The 17,594-nt window shown below is 34.6% G+C and overlaps 1 protein-coding gene and 1 long non-coding RNA gene across 2 annotated transcripts; both read right to left on the bottom strand.

The window, feature by feature from the left end:
• Positions 1-5,464: 5,464 nt before the first annotated feature.
• On the bottom strand, positions 5,465-12,216 carry LOC132786302 (muscle-specific protein 20). The gene is made up of 3 exons (XM_060792797.1): positions 12,103-12,216; positions 5,907-6,227; positions 5,465-5,842 (listed from the first exon to the last, which is right to left on the bottom strand). Exons 1-3 carry the CDS (start codon positions 12,106-12,108, stop codon positions 5,660-5,662), a joined length of 510 nt encoding a protein of 169 aa, XP_060648780.1. The 5' UTR covers positions 12,109-12,216; the 3' UTR covers positions 5,465-5,659.
• A 4,459-nt stretch (positions 12,217-16,675) lies between these two features.
• Positions 16,676-17,488, bottom strand: LOC132787104 (uncharacterized). Its single transcript, XR_009632509.1, has 2 exons — positions 17,312-17,488; positions 16,676-17,249 (listed from the first exon to the last, which is right to left on the bottom strand). It is a non-coding gene; the product is annotated as an uncharacterized LOC132787104 (long non-coding RNA).
• Positions 17,489-17,594: the final 106 nt, after the last annotated feature.

Below are 17,594 nucleotides of genomic sequence, written 5' to 3' on the forward strand. Positions count from 1 at the left end.
CTGCTTTCCTAGGCTCCAATCTATAGAATTGTATTTCCTGTGCCCTGTGTATCTCTGTGTGTGTGTGTTTATGGAAATGATAAATTATCGTTTGTCTACTTTTTGATGCAATATGATGTCCTTGTTGTCTCCGGCTGCTGCTCCCTCGATTCAGGATCAGGATACTGGGTTCTGGGCTCTCCCATCTCTGTGTCTGTGTCTGTGACTGTCATTGGCCTCAGCCTCAGCCTCTGCTTGCCCCAATTTTTTTGATTAATTGAATTTCACTTTAAGACAAATAGAAGTTTTCATTTTGTCCAGGCAGGCAGACACAACAGTTTGTTATGACACTTTTGTGTGGATGTATGTATTTATATACAAAATTCGAAATTGAATTATTACCAGGCAAATGCGAATTTAATTTCATTTTGATTTTGTAAATAGGCAATGACTCTCAGATTATTTCAACTAAACTATTCTCTACCAGAGTTAAAACTAATAGTTAACAAGGGTCGAATTGATGAGCAAACTAATTGAAAATCTCATTTATTGACAATCAACACTTGGTGATTAGTGAGAGAAAGAAACGCTTAACAAACTGTATGTAATTTAATTAATTCAAGTATTCACATGTTATTTATTTTGCTTTTACTGCGACTAAAATGAGATTTTAATCCTAGTTGTAAATAAGTATTGCAACTTATTGTGTTGTATTATTCTGGGTTTTGCTTATGAGGTATGGAATCATTCTTCATCCATGCGTATTGATGAAGCCCTAGTAAACGATGAGCAAGAACTTCAAATGAACAGATCTAATTTAAGACATCGTCATCTTCTGCTTCATTTGAAGTAAATGAGTGAGAATCTGCGATACCGATAAGTGCGATTTAATTATGCAAGTGCTTTAACTAAAATAGCATCAAGTGAACTGATGTTTATGGGTGTAAAAGTAAACAAAATTAGGCAGGAAGAAAAAGAATATCAAAGGCAATTGAAACAAATTAACCGATAATAATAAATTTAATAAATTATGCGGACTCTGAGCCATCAAATGACTATATTTATTTTCGTTTTACATCGCATTAAGCAACTCGCACTACACAGATCATATTTGCATACAAGGTGATCAAATTAATCGACTTGGCGATTTTCTTTAAATATTTAATCTTATTATTTCGACATATTTGGTATTTTTTTAAATTTTGTATGTGGAATAATCAGTGGATTTCCGTCTATATCGCGCTTTGTTCGACAAATATACCAAAATACTTACTAAAATACGGCCACATTTTCAGAATCATTGCCGCATGATCAATGATGCAGCTCCATTAGTCGTCCCTCTCTCACACACCTTATACGCACCTTATAGAATGACCACGGTGTAAGCAGGGTATAAGAGGAAGACGAAACGATTGAGCTTGGACTGAAAGGCGGTGTAGAGTCGCGTCGATATTTCATTACTTTTAATAAAAACCTAAATACATAAACATACACTTTATTAGTACTTTAAAATCCGGATTTAAAATAATAAAATGTGAAATATCTCAATATATTTAAGTAAATGTTTCAGTTGATGATTTTGTAATAAATGAACGAAAAATAAAATCCGTGCGTAAATGTAAATCGATTTAAGTAAAGTATTTATCAAACACTTTGAATTTTAATAATATCGAACAAAATGTAATCGCTGCTAAGTTTTATAGACAAACGCATCTGGCTGAGATTGACAGTAGCTGTAAAAATATGTAATGAGCTTCGAAACTGTTTCACATCGTAGTAAAAGCCATCATAACAGCAAATTGAAATCAAGTCTTGAAGCTAACTGCACATAATGTCAATCAATGTCCATGAAAATAGCATCAGCAACAGCTTCGACATCAGCATCAATATCAACATCGTCTTCGACATTAACATTTCCATTGCAGGCGTCGCGAAGCGTCGTCAACGTCGATGCATTAAAGTGCATTTTAAAATGGTGTAATAAATATTTACTTAGAGGAGGATGTGGTGCTATTTCTCTCCCTCCATTCCTTCATTCCTCCATCCCACCTTTCTCCTTACTGCTCTGCCATTTGATTGCCAAGAGCCCATATCGTAATTGCAGATAAACTTTATGCCATTAACCTTAGCGTGCTGTCTAGTTGCCTGTCTACGGGCAAACTGCAAAGTGCTTTTGAAACATTTCATGATAAGCATTTGCAAACGTGTCCACAACCGCATCTTACTCTTCTTCCTCCCCTCTCATAGTGTGTGTGTGTGTGTGTGTGCTGCATCGAGCTGTACTTTTTGTGTCCTGCCCCAACAACAACCCTTCATTTGTGGCACATGTGGGTAGAAGCTGGTGTTGAGTGAAGCAAATAATATGCAGAATATTGCACAACGTTCGTCTCTCCCTCGTCCCGACTCTTTGCACTCTGGATGAGGCATCTTCGTTTGCGATTTCCCTCATTAAATTTCTTCACAAGCATCAGTAAAATGCATTAAACTCCGAGAATGTCGTAAAAATTAATATGAACGTTATCTGTGGGGGAGAATCCAACCAGCTCTCGATACTTTCAAAGAACGAAGAGGAGACTATAAATTCTCATATCAAAAATGGTTTTTCCTTACCAAGCAGAGTCAGTTTATTCAAAAGGGAGGAATTTGCTATTATTTTCTGGACAGAGGAAAATGCTAGTTGCTTTGCCACAACTCTATCTTTCTGTAATGAATCCTATTTGTATTCAGTATCTTAATCGTATCTAAGGGGGAACACGTCATGTAGAAATGTGGGAGTGTTGGACTTTAGGTAAATTGTTTAGTTTTATTTAACCAACAATTATTGCACAACCAACAATAGTCAATAATACAAATGTTAACGAACCAAATAAATCAAATTACGATAAAAACAAGTAAAAATGCTCTAGTTGGGTTCAGCTACAAAATACTCTATTCTTCAGATGTATAAATTAATTATAACCGAATAAAGTTGGTGAAGTTTACAATTACAATTTTATTTGTGTTCAAATTTAAATAAAAATAAATTAATCTGTTCACTAAATAGAGGATCCTAAGTAGCGAACTAAAATGAATGGTTCCACACAGATTCGGTGAAATAACATTGTAAAAAAAATCATCATGAATATAAATACTTTCGAGAGTCAAATTTGTATCATACATTTCACTTACATACTCAACACGCCTTATTTCCCAATCAGAATAGGGTATAAAAATCAACGAACAGCCGAAGAAAAAAGTGGAATAAAAACTCGTAATAAATTCCTAAACAAATAAAACATAAATGACAATCACTTACACATTCTCCACCTATCATCTGGCTATTATACAAATTGGACAACAATGCGTGAAAACCCATTGATTGCAATAAATAATTATACTACCTAAATAAAGCATTGAAAAACATGTAGAAACAAAGCAGTGTATGAATCCACCAGGTCATAAATAAATATAACAATAAATAATCATATTGACCACAATAAATATAAATATAAAGCCAAATTCAATGAAATCACAACACAAATGCCACGCCCACTGACCTGGCTAAAAAGGGGCCGAAAGACCTCAAACTAACAATTGTGAGGGGGAAAAAAATAATGGAGAAAGTCAACAATTGTCATTGTCGGACTTGTGGACTGGCAATAAATTATATTATTAGTATATTGTACATGGAAAAACCTGTGGAAAACTATTTGTAATATAATCGAATATCGCACTATCTCTTTCTATTTTACTATCTCTATCTCACTCTGTAGTCTTGTGCGTGCGTATTTGTTACAACTATTGTCAACATAAATAAAATTAAATGTGCGTTGCTGGTGAAAGTAGCGTTGTCAAGGAGGAAAAACCAGACACACAAACACACACACACACACACACTTTCATACCTCAGACACACTCTCATGCAAGGCAGCTGTCAGTGGCTGTCAAAGTGACCATTTCATTTAATACAAAAGCAGAGTCCGCTCGTTTTTGCCCTCGACAAGTGGAAATTAAACACAATCTTCACACGCAAGTCTCCATTTAGATCTGACTACCTCCTCCTCCTCCTCATTCTCCTTCACTTTTTTGACCTCTCAGTGGATTTGCCTGATCATTGAGACAAACACACAAGCTGAGGGAACGAATTCGAATTCGTAACTGGTCCTCTGAGAATCTCGCCAAATCGCCATAAGGCAGCTCCACTTGCCCATATCCATTTATGTGTCTGGCATTATTCGCATTGGGCTTTGCTTATTTTGTATATTTGCTTTGTCACCTTCATTTAATTCGTAGTTTGCGGTTTTCCCTTTTGTGCAGCCCTTTCAAAGAATACACATAATCGTTACCAAGATTTTTACACTTTAGTGTAGTGTTCTGTTGTTTCATACAATCAACTATTTTTTACTCTTTGTTAATTATATTAAATTATGTAGCAATTAATTAAATATGCTTTTTGAATGGCTGACATTTTTTTTACCATTTCTATTTTATATGCAAAAAAGTAAGGTAATATTAATTTTGATAAAAGTTAATTTAATGTATTGAATTTGTTTATTAAATGCATATTTAATAATGTAACAATTTAATCTTTTTTCGATACCTTAGCCACCAATATTTTGTGTTTATAATTTTCATTTTCCAGTTAACTTTTAAAATAACATTTCAGTTATAAGAAGATGAACTATTTCTAACTTTGAAAAATGTTTACACATACATATGTACAACAGATTATTACAACTTTACTTTATTCAACATGGAGAAAAAATGGTTCTTGTTAAGCCTACCGAAATCGGGTCCATGGTATATTTTTAACGCAGTTCAATATCGATATACCAAATATGACCTTTGGTATATTTTAGTATATACCTTTGGTATATTTTAGTATTAGTATATTTGTAGAAAATAGAAATATGCACTAAAAAAATGTTGATTTAATAGTTTAAAAAAGTTGAATAATGTTGAGCTTTTTCTGTATTGCCTGTTAACTAAGCTACACTCTCTCGCAGTGTATTCAATCAGATTGAATTGCTGTGTCTGCTTTGTCCCTGCAAACACACACTGGCACACACACTCACACACACACACGCGCGCATACACTAATAGACGCACTAAGAGACGAGGACATAGAAAGAGAAATACAAATACAAATGGCCTTGACATTTCTTATGCTTATCGCTGTCACTGCAGGCGTTGAAATTGTAATTTGTGTAATCTCAGGTGGCCAACGACGAACACTCCGAGTGTGAGGCGGACAAAGCGACAAAGGTGTGCCACTCCACTCCACTCTGAGTGTGTGTGTGTGTGTGTGTTAGGGTTGTGGCATGACTCTATTCGAAAAGGGGAGATGGGGTGTAAGTGCAATGGGATGTGGGAGAAGCACTTAATCCGCGTGGCAGCTGCTGCTGCGTCTGCGTCTGTCGCGTGTTTTTCCCTAATTAACAGCAAAAATAATGCTAATCCGATGAGGAAGGCGGATTGCGTGAAACAAGTCCACTTGATGTGTATATTGTATTAAAATTAATTAATTTATTTATTTCATAATATATAAATTACATTTAGAGTGCCTCCTTATTTCAAAGTACGAATCAACTTTGTTCCACTAATTCCATTCTGCTGTACTCTTCCGGGTGCATATGTGTGCGGGTGGGTGTGTGTGTGTGAGTGTTGGTGTTGGTGTGTGTTGGTGCTAATTGCCAGATGTTTACATGTGGCGTGTGTTGCTGAAGCCACCATGACCCGCCTGGGAGGCGCCCTTGTTGAAGCCCATCTGCAGGTTCAGCTCACCCTCGTGAGCACGCAGCTGCTCCTCGGTGAACGTGCGCTCGTTCTTGTCGGACATCTTGGGGCCCAGAGAGGGGCCGGTGAACTCGGGGTGCTTTTGTGTCTGTGGAAGGCGAACTCGAATGTATTTCACAATTCTCAAGTGGTCAGTGAAGAGGTGCACTTACAATGCGGCCCAGGGCGTAAAGCGACAGGGTGACTTGTGGAATATTGCGACGCTCGAAGAGATCGGCCGTCTGGAAGATCTCCTCCTCGGGGACACCGTACTTCTTGACGGCAGCCTGGAAGCGCTGAATGTTCTCCATCAGCTGGAAGTTTGTGCCGCGCTCTTGGATCTTCTTCACCGAGCCGGGAGCCAGCTTGTTGGCCAGCTTGCACAGCCAGATGCCGTCCTTAAGGATATCCTCATACTGACCGCTGGGCACCTTCTCGCCGATCACGGCAAAGATCCAGTTGAGGACTTCCTGTTCTTGTTCCTTGTTGCGTGGCTGCAAGGAGAATAAAACATTAAAATACCGAAACACGATATCATCAACTAAGTGCTAAACAAATCAATTTGCTGTAATTGTAGACAATTTGGTAAACATTTCGATTGCCCAGTCTAGTCTCTCTATTGTCTAAAAATAAACAGAGAAATCTCACAGTTTGCCCGCCTACAGCCGAAAGTCAACAGCTTGGAGGCTTAATTTGTGTTTTTCACTTGCTGAATGTGCTCAAAGTCACAAGCAAATAGCCAGACTCGAGGACTTCAAGCCTCCCCCCTCGCCACCCAGGTCACATTACGGTTTCCCCTGAAGTAAATTGCGTTAAAGCTCAGTAAGCTAACCCACTTCAAATGCCGGGGAAAAATGCGTTGTACGTCAGGGGCGAAGGGAGGGGAAAAGCAGAGGAAAAAGAACAAATGAAAGTACATTAATTTTCCAATTAATTAATTTCGATTTTAATAGCTGGGTCCGTGAGAAGCTCAACTACGATAGAGCCGCGGTCAGACGTCCGCCGTCCGATGTCCGATGTCCGACAGGCGTCGCAATTTATGTGACAGTTGACAGTGAAAGCCGCTAACTGTTTAATTGAAATTTACTTTTTGCAGTCTGCGCTGTGTTCTTGACTCGAGCTTAATTTGCGCCCATTAAAAGGAAATAAATCAAGGCAGCTAGAAAAATTCATTGTTTGCATACAACACACGAAACACGAAATTAAAGCACTTCAATATGCTGTTCAATTCCCAGAAGAAAATCCAATTAAGCAAACTCGTATTGCTAATTAAATTCAATGCAGCTAATGCATTAGTTACATACATATATTTCGAAATCTAGTGCTAATGAGGCGTATACGCAACGTTATTGTGCATACATTGTGAATAATGACTACCGGTCAGTGTTTTTGCATATAAGAATTATAATTGAAATCTCATGAGCAATTCATTAATATTTTGCCTAGTTAAGCTAATTTATTGCGCTTTGTGGTCTTTTTCCACATCCATATTATATTTGATTTGTGGCCATGTGAAATAAATTTGAATACATTTTTGGAAAAACCGCATTCGCATGGCACAACATTTTAAATATGTATTAACGAAAAAAATATACATATATGGTATTTGAATATTACAAAGTGAGATTTATATTTTCCTTTCACTTTTTCCCATTTGATTTTCTTGTTTTCTCGCAATTATGACTATTTATGCAGCTGACAGTTGTATTGCCATCCATTATATATTTATATTTATTATTTTTATATATTTATTTATGTATGCTATGCAGTAGGGTCGACTTTTCATCTCCAGCAAACGGCACGCTTAAATGGCAGCCAATGAAGCGAAGGCATTTTAATGAATTGCGCGTCAATTTGCATTTGCAATGGATTCGATTTTAATTTTATGTATTTCCCTGAATAAGAGTGCCAATAACTGCATTTACAATTTACCATTTACCATTTACCATTTGCGAATGCAATCTGCCCTTTGGTCGTCGTTTTGCTTTTATTTTTAATTGAATAAACCAATAAAAACAACAGTTGTTTTCACTGCCCGCACAACTGTTTTCGTTAACGTCCAGCGATAGATCCAGCTATCATCCACCGCGAACATTGTTTATTGCCGATATCTCTGCCCTTTGGGCTTATTTGATTAATTGCTTTCCCACCTGATATACGCCGCCTCTACTATGTATATATGCATTTCGAATGTTCTCCGTTTGTTTTTATTGAACTTTAAAATACAATTTACAACTATCTAGCCGACAACTTGGTAGGAGTTAATCACCCAGAGATGACGCGACAATCGACTACTTCAGAGAACCGCAAGCAGTTGATATTATTTATTCGATTCAATTAAAATCTTTAATATATTAAATACGTATTTTTATGTGCTATCTGTTCTGTGTCTTTTCTTCTTGCTTATTATATATTATTCTTGGATTATTTTAATGGACCTAATCGACAACTTGAGCACAAGCAGATGAAATTATAAAAGTTAAAAAACGATGATATTAGTAAAAAATGAGTCTAATTCGTTAATGTGCTACAGGGTTTGAAAGTTAAGTACCATTTAAATTAAATTATTTTTCACATTCCCTTTCTATATTTACTTCGGATGTTCTTTTTTTATTGCATTTTAATGCGGAATTTACATCTGGATAAGAATTAATAGTCTAGGTATGAGTCGACTACTACAGAGAGTAACAAGTTAAAAAGTTTTAAATTTCTAAGATTTGCAACTGTTCATTAGTTAATATATTTTGAAATGAAGTGAACTGTAATTCGAGTAAAGATGTTGTTAATTGTATCCAAATTTGGTTCAAATGAAGTATTACTCTTAATATTCTTGGTTCTTTCGAAATCGAAATTAAAAATACAATTTACAACTATTTGGTTTTTAACTTAATAGGAGTTAAGGAACGATGCGATAATGGAATACTTCTAAGTACCTAAAGCAGTAAAATTTATTTCTTCTATTGTGTTCGAATCTTTTCTAGCAATGAATGCATTTTAAATACAAAATAGATATGTTTTTATTTCCCACATTCTTTTTCTATATTTCCTTGTAAATTATATACTAACAAATTTATTAGTTTGAATATTCTTTAATTATTTCAATAGATGTAATCGCTAAGTTCAAAACACCACAAGCAGCTTATATAATTTATTCAATATAGTTAAAAACTTCCCATTCAATACTTTAAATGCTAAAAATTTCTTTGCATTCTTTACACTCCCATGCAGTATTGCTTATCTTTTTACTTTTGTATTTTATTAATTTTTTATATGCACATGATGGCCTGTGCATTGGCCTTCCTGGTCAACAACATCATAATTTCTTTTGGCTACACGGACAGCCATGACCTTCAAATAACCCTCAATTTGTGTGTTCGCTGGCGCCCCGCATTATTTAGCTTACAGTTTTCATCTTTTTTTTGTTCAGCTGTTTTTTTTTCAGCTGTTCGCCTTTTCCGGCCGAGCGCATAAATAAAAATATTCATTTGAACATAAAGATAAACGTTCATTTTTGCGCGCTTTTTTCTTGACTTTATTTTGCTTTTTGTCGAGGGCCAAAAAAAAAGTGTTGGACGTTTGTTTTGTTCCTGCAGCTTTTGTTGTTGTCGCTGTTGCTGTTGTTATTATTTCAATTTGTCATTTGGACTGCTGCCAATTGGCGGTCGTCGGCCAGCATTATTAACCAGCAAATGAAATGAAAATGTGCAAGCGGCGCCCACACGACTAAGAACACCGACCATTCAACAGGAGGAATTTAAAGATGGGTACAGCAAGGAGAAGGCCGAGGTTTGACCATAAGTTTTTCGTTTTTATGTTTATTATAACACATTTTGCGCTTTAATGTCTCTACTGACGTGAACGCAACAATGCATAAAAGTCGACACATTTAATTGAATTTTTATGCCCACTACCCATGGGGTAAAAGGGAATTATAATTGCGTGGCTGCAGGAACGGACAGAAATTTTGGGGAGAATACTAAGAATGAACAAATATGTATGTTCAAAATAATAATAGTAATAGATATTGTAAAAATTACTTTAAGAAATACTTTTGTATGACAAGAAACTCATACTGAAAATCTAGTAAATTATTTTATATGGTATATTTTGAATGTAGTACAATAATCTGTAAATATACCAAAAACATACCACAAAAATACCAAAATATACCGAAGGATTTAATTGGTATATCGGTAAATTATGTACAATATAGTATATTTTGAATGTACTGCAGTATAGATATACTAAATATATTACTCGGCGTGTTTTAGTATTTTTGCGGTATATTTTTGGTATATTTGTAGATTATGCCTCACCCGATTGTAGTCACTTGCCTTAAATCTCAAATCTCTTAACTTGTATGTTACAAAATAAATAAAATTAGTTAATTCACTTCTATCTTCAAATATTGTTTAAAGACTTTTCGCATTTGTTTATGAAGGCAACATAAAATTGTTATGTTTTTGTTTGTGCCATTTTATGGGTTTTGTATCGTTGCCAAAAAATTGGCAGCTGCCAGCGAATAATTTTGCAGCAACGTATCTGATAGATTAACTATCAACAATAGTTGATGTATAGACTATAAACAAACGAAACTTTGTAGGTTAAATATTCAGGAATATGTATATCTCTTGGTAAAATTATAATTTAGTGCCAAAGTAAATAAATGCAAATTAAAAAATGTTTGGTTAATTGAAACGGAATTCGAACATATTTTTTAAACCCATGTCTACATTTGTTTGTAAAATAAGTGAAGACTGAAAAATGCTATGTGTGTATATTTATGCGATTCTAGGTCAACTTTTATTGGCCTTTATTATTTTTACCAATAAATTGTCAAATGAATTATTTGTTTAATTATTTAATGCTGTCACCATTGGACAATTGCACATTGAAATATTTGCATGAACAGTTTGTAGGTGCAATTTTGTCACTCCAGAATTGGGGTTAACATAAAACATAGTGAAACACAAAGAGAAGTATGAAATGGAGCACGAAAATGGCGAAAAGTGCTCGACAATTTATGCATGAAAATAATGAATATATATAAATGTTGTATTCAGAAATATTTAAATGTATCCGTGATGAGTGATATCCAGAGAGGGACCGTGGCTCACATCGATCCACTCTGACAGCTTGAAATTTATGGCATGTGAATGGTAAGTGTAACAGACCTGAGGACTGGGGGGATTTAGTGCCAGAGCCCAGGGCCAAAGTGTCAACAAAGTGATTTTTATTTTAATTTACAAAAGCGAAAAAAAAACACAGAGGCACAAATACGATATACAAGAATGAAATATGGCACGCCAGCTGTCCAGAGTGGGCGTGGAGACTCGTTCAACTGTGCCAGAAATATTATATGTACTCGCATACAATACACACATACACACACTCACTTGGCAAGCATTTGTGTGTGCGGCCACGGGGCGTATGATGGTTATGTGTCTCTATACACATATGAAATTCCGTTTTTATATTGATAATTGACTATTTAAATATTTAATTAATTAAACATTTTTAATTAAATCACAAAACATTGAACTTTGTAATTAAATGTTTTGAGCTATAATTGCTTATTGAATTGAAACATCAATTTACTTAATCATATCAGCTACTGTGATGTAAATTTTACAGATTACTAAATGTAATCTATAAAACACTTGATACCCTGTACTAAAATACGAATAAATGTGAGCAACTAACATCATCTGAATTGATTCGAATATTCAGAAAACCAGTGAAAGAAACACTTCTGATTCAATGCAGGGTAAGTCTTAGTTCATCATTTGGTTTTACTACACAATTATTAACAATAAATTTCTTATGATGTTGCATTATTATTGGTTGTGGTTGTTCGTGAGTTCGTGACTTTAAAATTGCTTTTATTAAACACTTTTCAATTTATTTTCAATAATAAAATAAATCCTTTAAACAATTTTTTTCCGAGTCATTGTGAAAGCAAATCTCAAAATTTTTTTTATCTTTACGGTCATTATTTCATTTAAAATTGAATGAGTATGAAAATTATGTAAATTAATCAATAATCGCAAATAAAATCTATTTTAATAAATTATAGCACAAATTTCTTTTGAAATATAAAAGTTAGTTTGTATTAATCCGTTCATAACCTGAAAGGCTGCCAACATTTTTTATTCAAAGTATAATTCTTTGTTTGAATATTTGATTTTCTTTAAACAATTTATTTATTTAAGTCGAAAATCCAAATAAAAGCACTTAAATATTTTCCCTAATTACACTCTAAATATTTCACTTTTTAAACAATTGCATAGAATTTAATGTTTGAAATTATTTCCATAATTTACAGATGCTGATGAAGGATTATGATAATTCCGTTAAAAAAACACTTACAGCCATTTTTATGATTGGAATCTAAAATGCAAAAGAATCTGCTGAGCTGTGCGCGTCTTTGGCGAACAAAATATAATTTTCAACTGACGCAAATTGCTGAAACAGTTTTCCATTTATCCTAAGAGCCCAAAGATAATTTACGAAAATGCTCGAAAATGTTTTAGGTTAGACTAATGCCGCAGCCAGCGTCAGCGTCAGCGCCGACGTCAACGTCAACGTCAGCGGTAACGCCGACGGCGACAGCGACGCCAACGTTAAATGCGAACAAACGCAGACTCGCCAGTTTTTGTGAATGCTAAAATCGCCAGAAATAAAACCAATGTAGGCAGACAGGCAAACAATTTTTAGATATGAACAGCGGAAGCTATATGCACATGACGTCACGGTGACATTAACAACACCAAGAATTCTAAAAAGAACTAAAATCGAATTGAGGGTAAAAAAAAAAAACGAAAAGAAATTAAAGTGTATCTCTCTTTCTCTTCTAGCTGGCATAAGTGTGCCTTGTTCAAGTGCCAGAACACGCAAAATATTTGCTCCCCTTTCGCTTTTCAACAATTTGTCAGTGCCTCGAGCACAAATTTCTATTTGATAGATACATTTCGGTGATTGCAAAGATATTTTGTGTGGGGGTTCGCAATTAGATGCCAAGTTCACTTGCATATCTAACGTGCTACGAGTATAATAAATTGCATTTGCCCATAAAATGTGCAATGATTAAATATATAGAAGAGAGACACAAAACCAAAAAACAGGCAGATAAATATTAAATGCTTTCGACATTGAATTATTTGCACCAGCTAGTTTTATAAATTAATTTATAGTTTCAATATTAACCTAACACTTTTGATTGTAATTCGTTTAATTATTATTTATGATAGTTGTTGGAAATTGCAGTATGCATTAAGTGTCGGAAATTGTATAGCAAAAGCCACAATGATATGTATTCAATTTATAAATATCGTTTATTAATATATCGGAACTTATATTGACTTTAAACTAAATAGAGTGAATCCCTCTGAAGCTAGTTAGTGTTGTGATCTAACTGTGAGTGACAGCAATAAAGAAAACGTATAAAACCAAAGTACTAAAGTATTTAAATATTTATTTTACTTGTCTAGTTATTTAACATCTATAAAATAAAAGTGTATTGAAAAATTGACATTACCAAGAAATTATTTGTTTTCTTTGCACTTGATTAATGTGCATATTTTCAACACTTGCAGCTAATTTTGTAAATGACGTTGACGTTGACTTTGAATGGATTTTTTTCTCGTTTTTTTCCGACAATGTCATTTGCCAAAAAATTCGCTAATTTGTTTTCAGCTTATGGTGAATTTATTTCAAATACTTGTGCTAATATCTGTTCACGCTTCATTTCAAGCAAATTGACGCGCCACATGAAGGTCACACGGAATGAAATTGTAATTTCAATTAAAAGTTTTATGACATTCAAAAATGCCAACTTTCCGCAAACAATTTCGCTAAAAGCACAAACACGACCTCCACCTCCAATGGCACATCGAAGAATACAAAAGCGCGAAGCAAGGTACTGAAAAGTTTGTCATTCCTTTTGTTTATTTGAAACTAATTAAATTATCTAGCAAAACATTTTGATCAAGTTCAAGTTGAAGTGCTCGCTGCCACTGAAAATATTTCTCAAATACCTTCGCAATTTAAATGTAAACAAAAGCATCTGGAGGCGCGTTCATTTCTTTTCACACCTGAGGCTCATAAATTTTAGCACCTCTGACGTTTGTTTTCATTCGCTGCTTTCGGTTGGGGGTCAATGCTATGGCCTCTTTAATAGTCGGAAGTTAAAAAAAAAAGAAACAGAATTTTAATAGGAAAGTAAACCATCTACTTTAGTAAAAAAATAAAGATAAGTATTTCAAAAATATGCCATATTTTTGATTAAAAATCTACAAAATATTTTAACAAACTCAATGAAAATTCAGAGAAAAAAAGAACATTGAGAAATTTGTATTTATTTGAGATGAAAAAATAACACAAATTTATGGACAAATGAACTTTACAATGAACTGTGATAAATTTAACATATTGCTTTTTCCACAGTTTCCAAATTTTCAATGAAAATACAAAAAGGATTTTGGGAAAAATAACAAATAAAAAATAAACACACCTACACACACATGTATACTATATGTTTTCATAGAACTTTTTCGGCAAACAGCTGCCAAGGCTGCAATCAAAATTAATTGAGCGACTCAGAGCTCAGTGCCAGCTCATATAAATGTATATAGAATATATACATATGTATGTGTGTGGGGCATGTTTTTGTGTATGTCAAAGTGAAGGCGTTGGCGTGGGCGTGGGCGTCCACACATCGACCTAGAAAAAACATCGCACTCTGACAAGTTGCGGCGGAGCATCTGCATGTTTATTTGGGAAGAGTCGAGCATCAGCATCAGCATCATTTGTGTAAAAAGCATCAGATTTATGAGAGCATAATAGGCAACACATCTAATTGTATACCCTTTCAATGTGGAGAACAAATTTATAAAACATTTTCATTTAATACACATTCTTTTCTTTTGTCGTAAATCTTCTTAGACGATTTGCGAATTGAAATGGAAATATTTTGATAAAAACACATTGAGATCGCATTCTGCAATGAAATTGATTGTGCTCGTCGTCAATAGTGTATTAAAATACGTACGCAGCTGCTTTTGTTTTGGTGCGTACGAACAACTGTTGCTCGTAAATAAGAACAATTTGGAATTAAAGCAACAACAGACGGAAGCAGAACTAAGCTACTTTTATTGTTGTCCGTCGTCCCCTTCTCTTCCTTCCTTTTAAACTCCTTGATGTTTGTTGATAATTATGTTCAAGGCAAACCGCACTTGAATCGAGGTCAATATGTATTCGATTCGTTTAAGTTTTTAATACCTTTTAAATTAGCCAATTATATTCTATTTCTTTTGCTCAGCAATTTTCTTTTGGAAATTTAATTATTTACAGTCACTTTAAGAACTTTAATATTATCATCACAAAGATACGAAATAAGTCCTATCAAAATTTGTGTGCACATAAACAGCTTTTCAATGAATATCGCAGACGCACAAGTAGAGCGGAATGTTAACTTCATTCAGGCTAATATTTAGCAGCTAAATTCAAGTTTCCATTGAAAGCAGCCCTTTAGCGCTTTTACTGCTCGTATCTGCTGACTTATGCAGCGCGGTTTTTCCTTTTTAACTTTGGACTGCCCCAAAATAATTCCCCACCAACTTGGTTGGACTGCGAATATTTATCTCTGTCCGGCGCCAACAACTGTAAGACAAACAATTTTCAATTTAAATAATTTTTTTTCCGAGCGCGTATCTTGCGCTCGTTTTTCAGTTTTTAGTTTTTGCTTTCGCTTGTTGTTAGTTCCAGTGAAATAGTTGAATAAATATTATAAAGAGAAAACAAAAAGATATCACGAATAAAGAATATGAAAGCTGCGGGCAACACAACACGGGCAAACAATTGCGATAGAAACTCATATAAATACATAAATATATATGAATACACTCGCTTTCGCATTCGTGCTTCTTCAGGCAATATGCGAGTACGTTTGTATTTGTATCTGAATCTGCATCTGTATCTGTAAATGTATCTGCTGCTGTTGTGCTGTGGCAAGAATTATATTTCACCCCGGGCTGTTTACTAATAAGTCGCACCATTTGCATTGTAGATTCGGGCCCCATTTTCCCATGCAACTGCAGCATGTAAACAATTCTCTTTTATCATGTTTTCTATTAGTAAACATTTTTTTGTATTTATTTTCCAAATTTACCACCCATTTCCGTTGCCCGTTCCTGCCCACGCAGCATTTTGCTCTCGTTTTTGTTTCTATCGTATTCTTTATACTTTATTCTCTGGCACAAATCTCATGACAGCTCCCATATGTTGAGCATCGGCTTCAGGTTCAAAAAATACTATGCCAATGCCTTTTATACCTATATCTATATGCATAAACAAACACATAAGTATCTATATTAATGTTATGTTGGGCGCATTCATTTTTTTGTTTTGTTTCGTCTGTGTTTAGCCAATTTTTATTGTGATTTTCCATCACAATATGATTTGTGGTTTGCGTATATTATATTTTATTTATAATTGAACATAATTAGTATTTGTGATTTGTGATTGAATTATCTATAAATATAATTACAACAAAGTTGTAACAGCGAAATATTTAAATATTTATTTTAAATCAGCTTTTCAATAATAATAAATATGAAAGCTACAGATAAATGGGCTCAGCTGCGAAATACTCTCTACTCTGTGACAATGTGGGCAGGAACTGGAGGCGTACTCTGCCTACATCGTCGATTACAGCTCAGGGAAAGTGGGGCGGGTCTTTTGCCACACAAATAAAAAAAAAGTAGACAGAGTTAAGATAGGAACAGACGGGATGGGCTATCAACCGATAGACCTGCCAAGAAGATTATGCATTCAATATATAATTACGAAGAACGAAGATGGTTATGTTCTTCTTCTTTACCCTCCCAACCTGTAACAGCTTCTGAAGCAATGCTATACCCAAAATAAGCAACAATAAGTAATATCAAGTGCACATTACTTCACAATTTATTTTAAATTCATGATTATTCGACGTTAACAAATCCTTCAATAATTGAATGCATATATGTTACATAACTTCATTGTATGCATTATTTGCAAATTGTACAAATTGGCCTATAGTATTTCCTAATAGGATGGGTATGTACCTAACACCTTATAGCTGTTTTCTCTTACTGTGCCTGCGCCGCAGGCAACAGCCACAACGCCAACGGATGTTCAAGGTGGGGGAGGAGGTGGGACGACGGGCGGCGGCGAGGGCGATAACTATGATGAGCGCATAAGGTACTTTCGAATGAAGAAGGCAGAATTTCGCTGCAAGGAGCAAGCCAAGGGGCTTGAGGTGACGAAGGCAAGGCTAGCGATCGAAAATATCTTGGTCTCTTTACGAAAAGACTCAATGAGCAACCGATTTATGGGTTCTATTGATGCTAATAGTCATTTATGACAGCAATAACATCTTCAGTACATTCTTCTTATGGGCGACCATTATCTTTAGTCATTCGAATCGGATTCGGATTAGGGTTCGCTTCAACTGGATGATGTTTGTCCGGGAAGAACTATAAATAAAAAATAAAATATTTTAAAAAAATATTTATAAAAATGTTCACAACCGACATACTTGAAAAATTGAGGAGCATTTTAGTTAAATAGTTTTATTTGAACTGACTCTGAGCTCTGGACTCTCTAGACTATACATCTAGATTATACAATCGTCTAGATAACCTTACTAAGATTATGTTTGCAAAGGTATCTGAGTTATTTTACAATATTATTTAAACATCATTTCGAGTTGTCATTGAATTTGATAGATCTAGATTCTATAATTGTATCATGGTCTAGCCTAGTCTAAGCGTGGGTATTGATATTGTTTGAGTAATCTTAGTGTGGTATCGATATGATTT

The sequence above is a fragment of the Drosophila nasuta genome, chromosome 2R, assembly GCF_023558535.2.
Source record: "Drosophila nasuta strain 15112-1781.00 chromosome 2R, ASM2355853v1, whole genome shotgun sequence".
Taxonomy (NCBI): Eukaryota; Metazoa; Arthropoda; class Insecta; order Diptera; family Drosophilidae; genus Drosophila; species Drosophila nasuta.